The 21,204-nt window shown below is 25.3% G+C and overlaps 1 protein-coding gene across 1 annotated transcript in view; it reads right to left on the bottom strand.

The window, feature by feature from the left end:
* LOC105363717 (uncharacterized) overlaps positions 1 to 20,179 on the bottom strand; it is a 34,010-nt gene extending 13,831 nt beyond the window's left edge. The window contains exons 1-2 of the mRNA XM_011501468.1: positions 20,070 to 20,179; positions 15,002 to 15,355 (exon numbers count right to left, since the gene is read on the bottom strand). Coding sequence (XP_011499770.1) covers positions 15,002 to 15,355; positions 20,070 to 20,124 — 409 coding nt within the window. The 5' untranslated portion in view covers positions 20,125 to 20,179. The remainder of the gene's footprint in view (positions 1 to 15,001; positions 15,356 to 20,069) is intronic.
* Between the last annotated feature and the right edge of the window lie 1,025 nt (positions 20,180 to 21,204).

A 21,204-nucleotide genomic window follows, 5' to 3' on the forward strand; every position in this document is an offset into this window, starting at 1 on the left:
TTATCCAGTGTAGAAATATTTTTTAAAACGCTAATTTCTATACACTTTTATTAAAAATAATTTAAATTCAGTTTCCAATGTTTGAAAGTTTGAGATAAACTATATTAATTATATTTTAAGTATATTATTTACAAAAAATAGTTTAATTTAAATACAAAATAATTCATCAAAAATATACAAAATATCAATTTTTTTTTATTATTTTTTATAATAATATTAAATATTATTTAGATTTATAATACTTAAAATGATTGTTTTAATTTAAGTAGTATAAACTATTAGAATTTAATTACAAATCACTATTAATATTTAAAGAAATTTTTATATATTTTAAATAGCGATTTAAAAATTTGTTAGTATAAATGAAACTTAATATATTTACGTTAAATAAGTAATTTAAGAATTCATAAATATTATGCCTACAAATATTAAAGATGAACATTAGATAATTCCATGTTTCAAATGTATACGTAGATAAGTAATTCAAATCTTATTTCTAATTCAAATTGTCTAATTAAATTGTTGTAGTGTTCTAATTAAATTAATTAAAAATATTATCTGAAAATGATTAAAATATACAAATCTAATTATATTACTTTATATAAGTAACATGATATTATATTTTTGAAAATATTTCTTTAGAATTTTAATTTCATTGAAATTGACAGAATTTACTTGTAGAAAAATAGTGTTATATGTATACGTGTGTATTCTTTTTCGCGATTGATGTAATCAATACATTTAAATATATCCAAATACAATTTACTTGAAACTATTTCTTTACATGCGGTAAACGATATATATATATATATATATAAAGTATTAGACTCAATTAAGATAAAATATTTTAAGATGTATAATTTAACAATTACATGCTAATGTTTGTTTAGATTCCACTAAAATGTTGTCACTTAATTTTCACAAAAATTTACATAAAAATTTTAATATATAATATATGGATATTTGTATTTTTTATATAAAAATAATTTAATATTAGATTATTTTAGAAATATTGGTTGCACATAACTTCTGTGAACTAGTTTTCATCACCTCAAAAGTCTTTTTTGCTTACGATCTAAAACACTTTTCCTATGAATTGAAATTTCTAATAAGAATTCAGAATATCCTATTACGGTTCCATGTCAACTTTCATCAATTCTATATATGGAAATATACGGGCTTAGATCAAGGTCATGATATCGATTTTTAAATGATGCACGTATCAAGCTCAGAACAAATGACATCAATCAATAATTCCGTTTTCTTTTTATAGCATTTATTATAATTTTAAATGTTTTTTAAATATCAAAAGTATATATATATATATATATTGATAATTTGCATATTATTTAATGATTTATTTATTATTCGTAAATATTCAGTATGTTTGTCGTATATTGATATAACATGATTGGGTGTATGAAATGACATTAAAATCCTAGTTTCGTTCATTGATATTTTTCGAAATTTAGAAAATTGAATGCAGAAAACATTCCAAAAATTAGCCTCATTTAAACTATCACAGCTATCTATTAATCGCTAGTTTATGGTCTCGTAGGATATTATGGTCTTGTAAGAAACATAAATTTACCAAGTTCAGCATTTGTTAATGCATTTTTTATAATATTTATCCAATTTGTATGACAAGAATTTTGTAAAGATATATATTATGGGAAATAAATATTCTAATGTAAAATTAATTGCTTTAGTTATTTATTGAAATAGATGTATAGCAGATAATTTATGCAGGGCGATAAATAAGTTTGTTTTAAAATGTCAATTTAGTTGGTAATATTTCATTCGTGTTAAATGCCTTTTACACTTATTAGTACAATTTTATAGCCATTATCTTTAAATAAATGAATAAGAAATTAAATGAAAAATTATATTTAAAAAATTCTAAAGATATTTGGAAATCTTATTTAAATGCGTTGAACTATATAAAAGTACTCAATGCTTAATTACTCAATAATATTATATTCTCATTAAAGATAAATCCAAATAGATATTTTCATATATTTTCAATAAGTATCTGAGAATATTACAAAGCGAAAAATAAAATTAATAAACTGCAATAAACATAGTATTTAACGATAAAAATGTATGGAATTTTAAGGAAACTAAAAGATAAAATACTTTATTGATATGTTAGATTAAATATTTTATATTGTTATCAACAATCCATTTTATTGCAATAAAGATTTCAATTACAGTAAAAGGATGTTTATGCAGCTTCGACCTCAACATCTACTACTCTGGTTGAACTCCAGACAAATCTCATAAAGTTCCCTAAGCGAGCTATTCGAATGATATAAAAACATCAGGCTTTTCTCTTATGGAAATAGAATATATTGATAAAAAATTTTATACAAAAACTCTTTTATTAAAAATTGTTAGAACAATATGACTTAATTTAATGAAACATAATTTATTATTAAAAGCAATTCCAAATGTATATGTAATAACAATAAAGCAGTAAAACTCTCAAAGACAGTATAATGAATAAGTTTTAAAGTACTAATTAAAACTTAGCTTGTTTGAACTATTAAAAATACTTTGGCTGAACTTGGAATGTTAAGTTTGATATAGTAATGGGCGAAACTGTCACTACATACACAAAGAATAATTAATTGAATTAAAATACTAAGCGATCAATGAAACATTTAAAAGAAAACACATTCCTATATTAACATAATTAATTTACATAAAATATCTAAAGTATTTGAACAAACTAGCTTGAATAATACGTAAGTAAATGCTAGATTTTAAATAGCAAATTAATAATTTGACTTATGAAAATTGATTACTCAGTGCCCATAACTATAAGGTGAATTTTGTAAAACGAGATAGCAAATAATCGAAAAAAATTCTAAAATATATAAATAAAGATTTAGATCAGCAGTTTAAATTTATTGAACATTAAAAGAATTTGAATTTATTTTATTGAAAATTTCAATTGTATTTCTCGGTGATTTGAAAAATAATAAAACATAAAAAAAATCGCATAAAGTATAAGTAGAATTAAGAAGTTCGAATTTGAAAAATTTTATTCTCAATCAAATGTTTCATATTAAGTTTATAATTTCTCTTTACGCAACGTCTAATTTCTAATTAAATAATGAATGGGAAATATATTGTAATTTATGATTTATCTAAAACCTAGTAAAATTAATAATCATTATAGTTTATTTTTTTTATGGATATTATCGTAATATTTCGAATGACTATAAATAAATACGTAATTAAAATATTGATTTGGGAAGCAAAATTCTGACGTAAAATGTCGAACGTGTTTGTTAAACAATTTTGAGCTGTTCACTGAAGCTAAGAAAAACTCAGGTAGCAGATTGCAGTTCTGTGATTCGGTTACAAAACACGATAACACGCAGTGGTAGGAAACCTGAAATTTCTATGTTCATTGGAACAGAAAGTTCCAAGTGCTCCCGTGTATTCGTGATACAAAGCTCCTTCGCATTACCAATTGCTTTGCTTGCTATGGCGTCCTTTATTACATTCCCAATTCAAATGTATAAGTATTTAACGATTGAATATTTAAATTAAGAGAAAATGGTAGAGAGTATTGTTAAGATTAATTTACAATTTCTTTGCTTTTTAATTAATTTTTCAAAGTACGGACATAGAGTTTGCGGAAGTCAACTAGTAATATGTAGTGTTTCTTATTCAAAAATTTCTTAACGTAAATATTTATCCATTTAATTATTCAGAACTCAACTATTTATATAATAATAATAATAATAATAATAATAATAATAATAATAATAATAATAATAATAATAATAACAAAGCTCAGATTATTTTTAAATAAATTGCATGAGATTTTATATATTTTTCACAATTTGTATACTAATGATGCGTTATTTCCATTCTTTTTAGTATTTTACATCGGTCTTGCATTCCTAAATGTAATAATTTATTTTTGTATTTTTCAGCACTCGTTTAAAATTTCAGTGAAAAAGATTAGAAAAAGAGAGTTTATTATTTCAGTGAAATAAACTAGATTTTCATTTTATTACCAAATCTGCAGTATTCAATTTCCTTTTTGTCATTTTTATTCCTCAGATCTCGATCGCTATTTTGCAATGTACCAGGTGTTTCAAATCCTTCAAATAATGATGTAATCGCAATTGTAACGATGTCAATTCGTGATATTGATACAAATTTCGTTGAAATATGAAATTGTAATGTGGAAAATATAGGTTGAACTTGAAAATGCTTTTCTATATCCAGAGACAAGAATCAATGCTCATAACATAAAAATACATAAGTTAATTTATAAGATTGATATTGACGGCAAATTGTGTTCTAACAAATTTTCTATGAATGAAATATCTTATATAAACTTTCTAATCATCAGATCAAAAGAAAAAAAAAATACTTTTTCTATTAATGACGATACTCTTGATATAAAACTCGACGTATATAACTAAATTTAAAAACTATGTCACGTTGTAAAATAAACATATAAAATGAATAAATCGAAAGAATTCAATTTTAAATATTAAAGAATTGATAAAGTAATGAATGATGAGCAGTAGAAAGAGACAATATTTACAAAGGTCAGTTTGAATTGTCACTATTTCCAGTATTTTACATTTAAATCTAATTGCGTATCTATGACAAAGGCTATAGAACCTAAGTCAATTAGAAGATTTCAGAAAATTTTTGTTTGAGTTTATGTGGTTTAAGTCTGTATCACACATTTAATTTACGAATTTAGATTACTACTGCGCACTTTTTTGTTCCTAAGCGATTTGTGTGTTTCAGCTTTTACGCATTCAATGACTCTATGCTTATATCGATCGAATTCATTTGAATTATCACTTTAGCCTCACGTATATAAGATAGAATAATATAAAAGAAAATCTAATTTTCAATTCAAATAAAAGAATATCAATGGATATATTTGAGGGTCTTAGTTTTCTGTTAATAACTTTTTAATTCAATTATATTTATAAATTGCACAAACACTATTATATAAGACTTTAAATAATATTTTATCAATATTTCTTATTAGACAAATAATTACATTACACTGAAAGATTAATAGATCCTATTGCCTTTTTGTATAAAATATTTTTTATATAAAATGACAGTAATCAATAGTGTAAAGGTTTAATTCTATCCTTATTTTATTATCCAAGGTAATTTTTTATAAAACAAAATTTTTTCAGTTATTTAATAAAATCGTATTAGAATTGAATTTTTCATACAATTTTTATTTAAAATCAAAGTATTGAAATATATTAATAACAATTAATTATTCAACATTTTCTATTTATTATGTATTTATATATATATATATATATATATATATATATATATATATATATATATATATATATAGATACGAAAATATCTAAACAACTTCATTTGATATTTAACATTTTACAGATTAATTTCTTAAAGTTTGAATTAATTATTTTATGCGCAATGATAATTATTTTATGTAAAATATTCATATATTAAAAATACTTCAATTTTAGTATAATTCATCAAAATTTTAATTTAAAAATTATAAATATTATTAGTTTATTTCAATTTAGGCATATAATTCTATGAATAACTCTATAAAACATATACATATATGTCACTAAAATTTTTATTTTTACCGCCACTTCTATATTTATTATTTGAAAAATTACAATATAATTTTAGTCTAAAAATCACAATATTTATTTAGAACTACTTTAAATGGTTACTTTCGTTGGTTTGTTTTTTAATGAAAATTCTAATGCGAACAAAGAAATTTATGAGTAAATAATGTTATTTAATATTTAATATAAACAAAATTTGTATATTTGAAATGCAAATATCGATATAAGAAAGAGATGAAATTTACCTTTTAAAATTCATGCTATTATAATGATTTTATATAATTTAAATTTGAGATAATATATATATATATATATATATAATTCGAAAAAGAGTTTAGCACAATTATGTGTAAAATTATTTAATTAGAAATATAGTTAGAATTTAAATAGGTCAAATGTTATTTAGTTCTATGCGGTTATTATTTACTTTCTAGACTTTCAAATAGATTAAAGAATGCGCGATTCAACGAATAAACAAAGACAATAAACTTATGAAATCGCTTTGCGAAAGGAATGCTATTTCAATCTAAGTGGGAAATGGGAAGGAAAGAAAAAGTTTCCGATGTATATCAGAAAACTCATACTTTTCTTCTTGAATTCGCAATTCTTTCCTTAGCTCGAAATGTTTTTGCTCCAATGAATTGTAACATAAAATTGCTGTCACAAAGAGGAGTACTAGTCATAAATAAGCATAGTAAAGGTTCAAGAGCAATGAAATGACTAGTTTTAGATTGTCGTACATAACTTCAATAATTTTTTTGTCAATAAAGAAACGAGCGGTTTATGTTGAATTAAATATAGAACAAAAATATGTTATATATTTATAATTTAGAATATTAGTATTTTATTAGTTTATTATAAATAGTGATAACAAAATCACTCGAATGTATATATATATATATATATATATATATATATATATATATATAAAATATTTTATATAAATTTTTGAGTTTATAATATATATGAATAATTTATTAGTATATTTTTATTGCTATCGTACAATAATAATGTTGACAGAGTTTCAAACTCTGACAAATGTTTTCCTAATAGTCTGAAGTTAATTAACATAATTTTAGATATTTATAATAAAATATTTTATGTATAAATTCATAACCATTATTACATTAGTAAAAGCTAGTTTATTGTAAGAGTTTTTATTAAGAATGATTTCATGCAGTAAATAATAAATATAACGTTAGATTAAATAAATTATAATTTTGATGAAATTCATATCCGCTTTAGCTTATTAATATGTTATTTAAAACTGTATGATAACAAACATCTATGAAGATGTCGCTTTTAACAAGGAAATCTAAGTATCTGCCTCGTATGAAGAGTTCCGTCAATGTATCTACCGAACTTTGGGATGAGTTCATGGATGTTTAGCTGATCATAGATATCATATTCAGTTTTATTCAGATTATCAGTCAAACGATGAATTATAAGACATCTGAGTCCATACTTCTTGTAATTTACACTCATGCAAGATTTGCAATATAATATGTAACCCATTGTTTCGAATGAAATTATATTTAATAAATTCTTGTATTTTCTGACTCTATTTTCAACACTTGTATATTATGTAAGACTTTCTTCTGCAATGAAAGTGGTGGACCTACAGCTTATTCTTTAACTATGTACTTCATTCTTTAGTACGAGTTTATCGTAGCAGTAAATTCGTGAATTTTCTATTGCTCATCACTACCAACACGGGTGTTAGGTTGCATCGTGTCGAACTTGTCATAAACCAATTACCGGAAAAATTCCATCAATCATATATATATATATATATATATATATATATATACGAGCAACGTCTGCATGAAATATATTGAATTTTTTTAAATATAATTTTATTGAATAAAAATGTATATACTTTTTTTATTTATAGAAAATTAAATCTTAAAACGGCTTACTTCGCAATATAAACATTACATTCTGAACATATATATTCGTGTCGCTATTTTAACAAAAAAAAAAAACTCACTGATTAAAGCATATAATTAATAATACAATATATTAAAACAAATTAATTACTGATGCTTGTATAATAAGTGTTATAGTAGTTGTACGACTTACAGTAACGAACTATATGGTTCATTTGTATAAATTTAATATATTTTATAAATAAATAAATAAATAAATATATATATATATATATATATATATATATATATATATAATATGCTGAATTTAATAAATTTGCATACATTTCGTTTGTATTATTAAAAAAATTTTAAACTTTTATATTACGATTTTGATTTCTTTAGTTTATTTCAGTTTTATTAAAATGCAATGTCAATAAGAGATTTTGATTTTTCCAATTAATAAAGCTAGATTACGCGTGATATAATCTAATGGTTTTAAAAGTTTTTATGAAAGATGTCATCAGAATAAAATTTTTTTATAGAATACTTAATAGTTTGTGTAATAAAACTAAAATAAACGAGACAAGCGTTATGCCCTTATATTAAGCGATTAAAGTATACGGGAAAATATAAAAATGTGTAAGTGCCATTTAAATTTAGTGTAAATGATTTAATTTACTAGTTTCAAATAATATTATTTGAAATGTTTTATTTGAATTCTCTTGTTTCTTTACGATAATTACATTTAAGATAAAAATTTCGAGTATATTATATAGTGCCAAGAGGACCGGTTATATGTGATCACATATTGTGAATTCGTCCCTTCTATCCCATTTCGTTCTCGAAGAAGAGGCGTTCCTTATCATAATCGTGACTCTTTATCTCTTAACTGACTGGATGCTTCTTCAGAACGGACGCATTTATTACAATGTCTGGTTTTACCAGATAACAAATATTGGCCGATCAATTTATCACATATTTCATTTTATCTATGTAATTGTGATGTAATGCGTAGAGCATCTAATGTAATTGTATGACGAATATTTTTAATCAAGCGCTGTTAAAATGAATAATAAATACTTAATAACAATTCAACAAGTCAAAGACTTTCGAAACTATATTCGACAATATTGCAAAATCTAACTGAATGTTCTATATGATCTAGAAAATATATAATTTATGTATGTAGATACAAAATATATAAGTGAGGAGTATATAAATATTATACATAAAGGACATCTAGTATGGTTTAATAAGATTGTTAAGTTTGTTAATTGTTTAAGAGTATTGATCAAGTAAACTTTTATACATAACTGGTTTTACTTTAAACATATTACACGCTTTAATGGTTTTTATTATTTACATTCTGTACATATATATACATACACAAAGACATTTCTGTTCATTAACTTATTATTTTTTATCGAATATTACATCGAAAAATAAATACTAAACTTATATTTTATAGAAGCACTGAGCTTCCGAAGCACTGACAAAATTATGAAACTTTATTATAGAATTCAATCGATGCATTCTCATCAAACTTGTATGTACGCACTCCGCAGACGCACGCACACACACACACACACACACACACACACACACACACACACACACACACACACACACAAAAGCAAACAAACACACAAACACATACACATATTTATTTATTAATATTAGTCAAGTAATTAATAAAATGGTTAAAGGATAAAAAACGATGTTATTATTGTACATGACAGGTCAAAGATCAAGTTATTAATACATTTTCTGTAAAATAATAATTTCTATTTTATTTTTAAATCATAGACTTTCTGTAAGGAAATATGAAGTATATTAAGATATAGAAATTTTAATCAAAGTTTTAAACTTAGAAAGAAGGTAAGTTATTTGCTGGTGATGTTGCCAGAATAAAAATACGAATTATTCGTTAATTAGCTAGTGATCGCAAAATTAAGGATAATATTTTCATAGCTTGGTTCCGTGCATGGGAAGTGGTGTAGATTTTTATGAAAAGTAAGAGTAATCCAAAATCCAGCCTCAAAGTCCTTTTATTTGTTCCCATATATTTTCCTGGATAATTCCGTTCATTTATATCCCTCCGGTATTATAATGCAGCTTTCTTTTAAGAAGAATGCATATCAGATATAAATATACGCAGTGAAGTTGTAAGAAAAATAATAGTTGTAAGGAAAATATTAGCTCATTGTTTTAAAAGAAATTTGAAATAATATGTCCGTGCTAATCTATTGATTATACAATTTATGCATGCTATCTTCTATTATCAATGTAATTTTTCTAATTTTTTTCTAAAAAATTATAACAAATTAACGAATTTAACAATTTGATGTAGATGTGATATTAGTCTGAAATTTTATTCTTTTTTATAAAAAACAATTTTCAAATATTATATTATTAAATATATTATTAATAATTGTACAACAATTTATGTTGTATAAATGATTATCTACTTTATTAAAAAATTTATTTATATTATTTGTATTAATAGCAAATTTACTGTTTAGTTTTTATAATTTTATTATTTTATATAGTTGTGAAAATATTTCACGTAATATTATTTTATATATATAAATATAACTCCTTTGTTCGTTATTAGGGGAGTTCAAAGTGATTATAAAGTTGTGAAATTGCAACAACATAAATAGTTTATAATATTATATAACTTATTGACGAAGACGTTATATAACTTATTGGAACGAAGCTAACGATAACGTAAATAATAATTTTGTCCAATTTTTGGATAAATTTTACCTTCATCTTTTTATTTCTTTTAATTCAATATTATTGTGCAGAATTTATTTTTAATATTATTCAATTTTTCGAAATTAGACATGATACATAAATGTCATGAATATTTAAAATTTCTCAAATTTTATATTTAAAATATAGATTATTTTCATTACTTGTAACATGTTTTGTAATTGTATGTTTTATAAAAAAAAAAATTTTCATATTAAACCTGTTGATTTCAATGTCTAAATAAAACTTCATTGGAATCATCTAATTTATCTTTGTCAATTATATATCATCAGCTTTCTAAAATTCCATAGGCAAAATGTTTATTAATGTTTCAAATTAAATTTTATAATGCAAAATTATATGTTTCGTAGACTATATAATTGTATTTACATATTTAAATGGCTTCTTTAAAAAGTATAAGCCTATTTATCGATATTTATACATATTATTTATAAGATTTCAACAATGATAAAAAAAAAAAAAATTATTTTCAATATTAATAATATAATAAGTATTTGTTGAAATAGCATAGATTTAAAGAACGTTAGATCTTGATAATTAAAAAGCCACATTTCTCAGTTTATAATAATCTTTTCATTATCTAAAGCAATGTTTAATGATATGATTCGCTTTGATCGGTACTCTTTTATCTTCATATTTTATTACGTTTCCTTCTATTGCACGTCCCATTGCTTCGTTTTTGCTGAACGAAGAAGTGAAAAAGTAAAGAATTTCCACAAAGTAGCAGCGACAAACTCGATTTATATACGGGCGGACATGGCTAACAAGCAAACAACTATTCCAGATTATTCATGGATGCCAGTAACGGAAAACAAGGTGTTGGATTTATGTTTGCCGCACAACGGATGCCGTCAACGATAGAATATAAAGACAAACGTTCGGACAATGTAAAAAAATACGTTAACGTATTTCCATATTCCTTTGTAAAATATATATAACTTTAATATATCGAGCAATTTTTATTTGAAATATCGATTTTCATGTGGCATTTCAGAATAGGATATATTTTTCTTTCAATTTTTGTAGTTCAAAAAATATTCAATGTCATCTTCAAGGTACAATATTAGTTGGAAACTAATTTCAAAATCTACACGGGAAAGCTAAATGTTTAGAGCTAAATAAGTTAGAACATGCACATAGTTTGAAAGAGTCTCAAATAATTTTGTTATTTATTATTACTTTCAAGGTTTCACTTGAAAAATAATTAAATTAGAATTAGTTTTATTGTTGACTTAAGTGTTAATTGTACCGTTAATTGTACTATTAAAAGTGCCTGAGATCTTAATTTTTTCCATTAAAGAATAATTCATAGGTAAATTTTGGTTTCAATTCTCATGTATTTATTATTAAGATGAAGATAATAATAATTATTATTATAGAATATATTTGAATTTTTTATTTTATTGTAATTTTCTAAAGTAATTTCTATAAAACACCGTATTAATTTTAAACTCAAATGTGTTATAAAACATAAATAACATCTTTTAAAAGCTTTCGTGAAATCTTTACACGGCAATTTAATCTTTTATAATGTATTTAAGCCGTCATCAACATTTATAAAATAAATGCTTTTTAATAATTATCAGCTGCAATAATTAATTTCAACCAATCGATTACATTTTTTAAGAATGTATTTTATAAAACGATAATACTTTATATATAATTTTTGTTTCATTAATTCTAACACCACTGTTTATGGAGTTTTTATTACGTCAAAAAACAAAACAAAAAAAAAAACAAAAAAACAAAAAAACAAAAAAACAAAAAAACAAAAAACAAAAAAAAAAATATATAAAAATAATATTTTTTGTACATTTTTTATAACATATAATATTATATTTAATTTCAAGATAAAATTATATTAAGAAATATGAAAATTTTTTCTTAACTATCCAATTTCTAATGTAGCAAAATTACTAATTTTCTAATAATTTAATTTAATTAAAAATTTATCAAAAGATTATTATAAATTTTTTGTCCATGAAATTTATATACGAAATTGTATAAATCAAAACCTTTATTATCGTAATGTATTCCTTATTTGTGCGTGTGTGTGCGCGCGCGCGCGCGCGTGTGTGTGTGGGAAGGGGAGGGGCGATTTTCGATCATAGCAACATTTCAAGAATTGATTATAAATCCATTTATAAAAAAGTTATGTTATTTATACGAATGAATTTCTTTTTACAAAATGGAATAAAATTAAATAATATGAAATTATCCATTATAAAATGATTCTATTTATTCTCTTATTTATAAACTAATATTATAATATATCTTCTAAATATTTTACTCATCCACTTTAACATCTAATTACATTGTTTATATTTATAATATTATAAAATTATCAAATTTTATTATTTATATATTTTGTAGATATAGATAGAGATTATAAATTCGTTTGTTCGTAATCGATTGAATTAAAAAACTTTCTAACTAATATTTATTGTAATATTCCGTCGACATAATTTGCTATAATACAATACTACGTATTTAAATTTATTAATATTTAATCTTTTACAATGTTTCTTCATTTATGAGCAACAAATCACATGATTATTTAATATAAAATTAATTCAATTCTATGTATGATTGTATTATTTAAAGGCTTGGATATTATGATTTCTATAATTTTCGTCTACGTGAAATTGTTACTTTAGGTCTGTAGATGTAAAAACATGTCATAAGTAAATGCAGAGAGAAAATTTAAATCTAAAGTAACTATATGAATAAATTTATTTATTCACTAATTAATAACAATAGCAATAATAATAATGGATCGTAATAATAAAACTTCATATATGTGAATACGATATATAAATATTCATAATATGTGATAGTATTTAGAAAGTTTGCTTGTAATAAAATCATAGTTAAAATAGAAAAAATGGATATTGCAAGATTACGGGCTTCGTGACTTTCATAGATGATTTTCATGTAACCATAAATCACTACGTATCATCAGAATTTATGGAATTAATTAAATTGCTCCCATTTACTTATCTCGAAGCTGGTTGTTTACAAAGCACCTCTCGCAATAACCAAATATTCTGATATATTATAAGCAATAAAAAGTTAATAATAATAACAGTGCAGCAAGCAATAGGAGATTGTGTAAAAGCAATGGCCGTTAAAATAATACCTAGATCGCCCATCATGTCAGCTGGGCGTCGGACGGCAAGGGTTAGTTTGGATTAGACATCAAAGGCGAAAACAATCTTAACTATTATATATGTAATGCAATTAATTTGTCTTAAAAATACTGATATGCAGCTGTTAAAAAGTTTCTTTATAATTTGAGCATACCTAGTCGTATAACATAAAACATATTTAGAGATTAGAGATTATAAATATTATCTGATTTGGAATCGATGGGTAATCAAGGCATTGAAATCAATGGCTATTCTATGACAAAATTGTTATTTTACGAAGATGATTGTCAATGTATTATTACGATATATTATGGCACATTTATCCGAGTGGATTATAAATTCTTTTTGCAGACTGGGTAAGTTGAAGATAATATTTCACAAACATTAAATAATCACAATGTGACGCCACTTTATTATTCCGTATTAATTGTAATGCATTTAGAATTTAAAGACACAGTATTATGGTTGAATTTTTCAATTCATCCAAAATTAGAATCCCGTAATCGATAAAAAAAAAAGTCGCTTAATAAAATATTTTTTTAACCGGACGGTTCAATTATTTTTAGTAAGGTAATTTTTATTTTAAATCGAGTGCACATAGTTATTTCTACCTTAACGTTGAATTGCAATTTCATTTCGAATCTTATTTAAATACCAGAGTATAATTACGGTCTCAATGTAAATTGATAAAATTTATTTACTAAAACTGAAGTAAAATTTTCACGTTTAAAATTATAATATAATTATATTACAGGGAATTTTGATCAAAGTAGAAAATTTTGCTACTTCATTACACTAATATTTCAAAATTTGTTCCTTAAACAATGAAAATGTCTAATTAATACTCAATTATTTTCCATGATTTTCAAATAATAAGTTAAATATTTGCTACTATTTTATATGCGCACTATACAAAATTTAAAATATTAGTTAAAATGGAACTGAGGATATTCCGCTGATTAAAGATTTATAAATTTTTTTACTAGTTGTGTTATATAGATTTTCAATTAATTGCCTTTTTAAAAGTTAATGCTCACAAACATCAATAAATTCTCTTCTTCATGAAATATCTTTATTTATTACAATATTCGTTATACTTTATATAATCATCCGAAAATTTATTCATTTGTAAAAATCGATAGAATATTGTTATCTAGAATTAAATTACCGTAAGAGATAGTTAATTGCTTTATTGTCTAAAATGTTATTCAGCTGTAGTGTTATATATATACTAATTTACCTACATTCGAGCATAGTCTAATTATGATTATAAATGATCATAATTATTTATAAGTTTGACACGATTATTCATGAGGTTTGTATGACATTGGAGAATTTTCGATATCACGAAATAACACAGTCGATGAATCACGAGCTTATATAAATTTCTATTATATTATGCATAATTTTCTTCAAGCCGAGATAATCGATACACGCGAGGCTCAAAATTTTGGCTTCGGTGATCGAAACCCAAGCATCTGCATCCTCAGTTTTGCATCAAAATTTTCTACAACGCTTGTAAGTTTTGCTAATGTTAATAAAGACTAATGTAATCAAAGATAACACATAGATACGAAGCTTCTCTCACCTAGAGCAAATTTAACACCTGTCCAAGCCTGCCGCATGTAGTTAATGAGCCTCCGGTAGAGTGGTTTTGGCGGTCTCTTGAGTTCCGCTTCCTCCTCGTCGGAGGTGGCCTCGTTCTCGGATGCGCCAGGAGGCGGGCCGATACCCGTGAGTGTGCCGACCTGGTTGCGCTCCCCTAAGATGTTGACGACCTCGCGCAGTCCGGGCCCGACACCCTGTAGCCCCGGTGGATACTGACTCGCCTGGAGCGCGGGGGCGACGCCGCCGGAACCGGGAAGGAGGTTCGCGCCACCGCCGCCCCCGCGACCTCGGCCGGCCCGACCTCTGGTGTTGCGGCCCCATGATCCGCCGCTACCTGTTCTCGTTGGTGTCGTTTGGTTTTTTTGTTTCATGAAGGAGAGAAAAGCCGGAATGCTTGGGTCATAAGAATTGCATCGAGCTACCACCCTAAGCTACGTGCCCTCCTCGGGCCTTCGGAATTTCAGTGAACTATGTGTGTTAGTACGTATATATACGGTTATTGTGTGCCAACTATTGTAGGTCAGACTAATATTTTCATTTACGTAAAGTGTCGTTATAATTCACATTTCGTCACGACTTATTGGCATATATTCTCTAAATATTTGTACTTGCAGTTCCTCAAAAATTCAATTGAAACGATCAAAGTTATAACGATGAAGTTTGCAAGTCATAAGTTGGAATCGTAATTAGCCGGATTATTTGTCAATCACTCTGCGTATCAAAATTTGCGAAAGTATATTGAACTATTAATTTTAAATGTGACTCGAATAAGTAAGTGAATAAGTAAATGTAAGTCAAATGTCAAAAATGGAAAGAAAAAAAATGATGATTGGATATTCATATAAAAGTGAGTATAGACTGTTTTTCAATATTAATTTTTTATTACTCTGGCTTAATTTTCTGAACATTGAACGTAATTTTTTTTTATTTTTTTATTTTTTTTATTTTCAAGACAAATAAATATATATATATATATATATATATATATAAGAGAAATGTTATTGTTTATAACGACTGCATAAATGATATAAATCGATTTTTTTTTCTTCTTTACAAAATAGTGTTTATAATTTTAGTTTGGTTGTACAATAACCATTTCACATTATAATTTGTAAATTGGGCTTAAATTTGATAAAATTGAACGTATACATATGCCTACGTATGCCTGCAACACATACTCTGCAACATATCTCATTATTATAATATGTAATATTCAAGTTGCAATTATTGATTTTATTAAAGTACTAACAAACTTAATCACTTAAATTCGGAATTCTACGTAAATTGATTTCTACGTAAAGGGAGAAATGAAAAACTAGTGAATGATCCAAGTATGAAGGAAAAGGCTCACAAGGCGACTTATCGAGGTTAGAAAAACAGGTATTCTTTAATAAATCTAGTAATGAATAGTGCACTAATGTTATTGTGCCCAAATAATAAAAAAAACTTGTCAAGAATTAGTATTTCAATCAGACATTTAAGACTAGTATTGATGCTTTGGAGTGTGTTGGGGACAAAAAAGATTTAAATAGCATTAATTACAATGGATAATGAATTTTTTTTTAGAACATCCACGAGTTTTACTTTTCCCGTTTGAACGAAAATGGGCCAATTTTACCGTTTGTCTTTTGAACAGGTTCGCTATGCCTTGGTCTCTTCACAATAGTTCGTCTAAAAGGGTTCTTATGCCCCTCGGCGTTGCTTGTATGCAACATGAACTTTAAAAATCAGTATATATATATATATATATTATTTAATATGCAATGATTCGAACATAAACTACATTATTAATAATACTAATTTGATATATTAATGATGTTCTAATGAAGTAATTAAAACTTGGACAGAATTAAAAGCAATTTTTTTGTTTTTTTGTTTTGATGACAAAACCAAGTCCATACAATGAAATTGAAATTGCGAGTTTCATTAAACTTTAGCATTTGAACACCATTATTGTTTTAACGAATAAATAACTTATTTTAATACTACAAAAGCTTTTTATGCTGTTATGTTTAGATTTCTAATAATATTTTCATAACTCATAAGCTCCAAATGTATTTCAAATAATTTATTCAATTATAATGAAAATAAGTTATTCCAATTTTTATATGGACAATAATAAAACCTAATGGTACTTGTATATTTACTTGTATTTGTAAATTTAAGAAAATCTTACGGCCATTTTTTTAAAATAAACTTTTAAAGAGGCATTCATTGGGAGTATATGTAGTTTGTTAAACATAATTTTTACGTGCTTTTTTGAGTTCTAGTGTGAAAATCATTAATTATACTTTGTGCTCTGAAGAGTTAAAATAGTCACAAAATTCAAAGAGTATAGTTATAAAAAAAAAAAAAAAAACAAGATAGAGATAAATGTTAAATTTACATAAAGATTTTTGCACAGTAAATGGTTAATTATTAATTATTATAACTAGATTATTAACAGAAAATAAACTGGGAATGATAGTATAGCTTTGTAATAATATTTTATCCGACTATAGCAGTCTATATATTAAATCTGTACATCTTACAGTTTCGCTTATTTTTTTTTTATTTTTATTTTTTTTTTATTATTATTATTATTATTATTATTATTATTATTATTATTATTATTTTATATAAAAAAATCATTATAATCAATAATAATAATAATATCAATTACTAAATAAAAAACGATTGTGCCAATTTTTAAGTAATTGATTATTAGAAAAAATAGCAATAGTAATAGGTTTCGAATGTAGCAATGAGCTTAAGTAAGAAAAGCATTTTGTAATATGTAATTAGTATGATGTTTTTATGGAGAGAATTAATAACAATGAATTAATAATATAAGCTTAATAAGAAGTACTTAAAAGTTTATCATGTTCTAGTTGTTAAAGTTATTTATTATTCCCACTTTACAAATTTATTTCTAATTGATGATATGTGCTTATTGCTCATTATAAGACAGTCTGAACTGGGACATTAATACATTAGGGACATGTTACTTAGTACTAAACAGCTGTGCTGCATTTTCCAATAATAAGGTGTACTAAACTAGAGTAGAATGATCATATGCACACTAAATTTTAAGAATTGAAAATATATTTTCTGTCCTATGATTATTAATAATTATGAATTATTCATTCGCGAGATTCACAAATCTTTCTTATGAAATAAAAATGAACTCTTGGGCATTTAATTTAATGCTGCTTATATAAAAATTATGAAAAGAATTTTTTAATTAATAAAAGAAAATTGTTTACTCCTTTATGAGTATTCTATTAAATTAAACTATATCGTTTTTATTGTAATGTTAACATTATCCAAGTGAACTATAAATTGAGTCAATCTTACCTTATCATTTTATTTATAAAATGCATTTCAGAATTATCAATAATATTACGTATTTAATGACGTATCTATTATATTACGCAGATCTTGGACGTAATTTCTCTAATATTTGTATCTTAATGAGAAATGTAAATAAGTGTACCAATAAAGTAGATTGATAAGGAAAATCATAGAAGGGTTATGATATAATTCATACTTTATGCTATTTGCTCATATCGCGTTCTTTGTTTCCATTCTTCATTGTATTTCGGCCATCTCTTATCAATCACATAGAATCGAATTAAAAATTAATTTTCTTCGGATAGTACAATGCTGAAATACAGCTGCTCCTATCTTAATAATATTAATTCTTAATTATACCTTAACTCCTTAACTCGCTTGACTTTGACGTGAACATGATACGAATCCGATCCCGAACCCGAACCCAAACCCTGCCCAGTGTTATAAGTATTTTTGGCATTGATTGTCGTGTTTGTCCCAGGGATTATAAAGTTTTGTTCGACCACTATAAGGAAGAATGTCCTACATAGCTACTACATTCGTTTCTTTTCACCGGTCAGTACGTATACACACACACACACACACGCACACACAGACAGAAACACAGACAGAAACACAAAACTTAATAATAATCAGAATATTATTAAGAAAAAATGTTTCTAAGCTTGGAAATGTTAAGTAAAAATGTTATGTAAAAAATGAACATTCAAGACAAAACAATACACAATTGCTTTCGTAATTATTTTAATATTTTGACTCATATTTCATAATTGAGTTTATGAAATATTTTATTGCATAATAACGTAGATAATATTTGCTATAATTTATAAAGAAAAAAATTTAATTTTACATTCGATCCTATACGACTGACGTATGATCGTCTCGGAAGCAAATGAAGATGAACGACGACAAAGAGTAGCCAGTGAGCAAAATAGTAAATAAAATAATTGAAATAAAGTTAGTCTATTATTTCAGCGTCGTTTTATGATTTTCTTTATCAATCCATTTTCCTGGTACATCTTACACTTCACGCTAAGATGCGTCTGTGAGTGTTGTATCTATAAACTGCGCAGCGTAATGGATTCTTTATTTTTATAAATAGCAATGGATATATATTGTGAATTTTAAGTTAATGGTTATATTCTTTTGTGAATTTTATTGTACGAATGCTCAAGAATATAATTTTAAATAAAAATAATATAACATTGTAATTGTAAATATTTCAACGTCTTCGTTTTACCGAAAAATAATACAATTTGCGAGGATATTAGATTAAAACATTAAGAGTTTATTTGAATAATATATTTGATAAAAATAAAATAATGAAAAATTTTTTATCCACTTCATTCATTCAATATTCATTATTCAATACCGTTTCATTCAATATATTTCACCTCACTAGATTATGGAAAATTTTTAATTATTCTTAAGATGAATTTATATAAAAATATATTAGTTCTCTTAAGTCGCTTTAATTTTGTTAAGCATGTAGCTGAGAATTCTCGATTTCCTAAAATTTAGTGTATATAAATCATAATAAACTATGATATAGAATAATCTAGATATTTTTCGCTAAGAGCTATAAAAATATAACGAATTTTTTACTTTTTTATGCGGGTGTATGTACAGAAAATTTAAATGCGAATACGTTATAAAGTATTTCTTCAAGTTGTAATCCAATTACTTTATTTTCTTCCATTAGTCTTTCAACTTACTTTTATGAAGTCTGAAAGTGGAGCCAGACGCCCCGGTACCACCTGCCCAAGACATCCCACTTTACGGTATCTTCACTTCTGCAGAAGTTACGAATTTTATAATCACTATATGGCATCACACATTATTATCAATATATTTCTCTACAGTTTTTAACATCGATTTTATAAATCATCTTTAAAATGTGCCCGATTACAATTATTTGTGCGCTAAAAATTCATCTTTACACGTATTATTTCATATTCCTATGTTGTCAGAATATTACATTCAATAAGCATGAAAGCAAATGGCAAATGGAATGTCCATATAAATATTTGCAACTGTTTACTTACTTCATTATATATTTACAGCTTGTAAATTATTCTACATTATGTAAAACAGCGTTGCATGTAAAATTTGCATTTGCAAAACTAAATTAACATTGGCATAAAAAGCTATTACGAATGCAAGAAAGTTAAAACGTTATTCAAAATGCTTTTAACGCAATTTATCTTCTGAAATGTTTAAAAGAAAAAGGAAAAAAAATATGTGCAATTAATTTCAACGCACAAATATTCTTATTAAAGTTTTATAGAATGATAAATTTCGATCTCAGATAAATCTAGATACATAAAAAGGTACATTAATGATTTAATTATTCAGAAGCACTATTCAACCCGCAATCTACGTCCCAATGAACATGTACTATACTTTTTTTTTATTCGAAGAATGACCTTAGGTAGCAGCATCCGCGGAAAGTGCACCAGCTCAGACTGTCCAAATATAGCTTCATTAAAAGAATAAATAATTCAAATAATAACCGAGAGTCACAGTCGCTCACCTAAGCTCTTTTTATAGGAGGGGAGGCCGACCACGGGGCCGTAGCCCCCCGCACTCCCCGCGACCGAGGAGCTGATGGTGAAGGACGCGAGGCGCAACTTCGTCCCTTAATAGATGATGCTCCGGGGTCAGGCGCTCCTGCGTCGAGGAATTAATATTTGGGCCCAGGGCCACTCCGACCTCCGCCAGAACAGGCGGACCGAGAGAATGCAGAATATTCCTTGCTTTACCTGGTCCTGCTATTTCTCTTGCTATTTTGTACTCCAGGGCTTTGAACAGAGAAGTCATAGATGTCAGAGGCTTGACGGCTGTCGATAA

Source organism: Ceratosolen solmsi, unplaced genomic scaffold, assembly GCF_000503995.2.
Source record: "Ceratosolen solmsi marchali unplaced genomic scaffold, CerSol_1.0 scaffold3, whole genome shotgun sequence".
Lineage (NCBI taxonomy): Eukaryota > Metazoa > Arthropoda > Insecta > Hymenoptera > Agaonidae > Ceratosolen > Ceratosolen solmsi.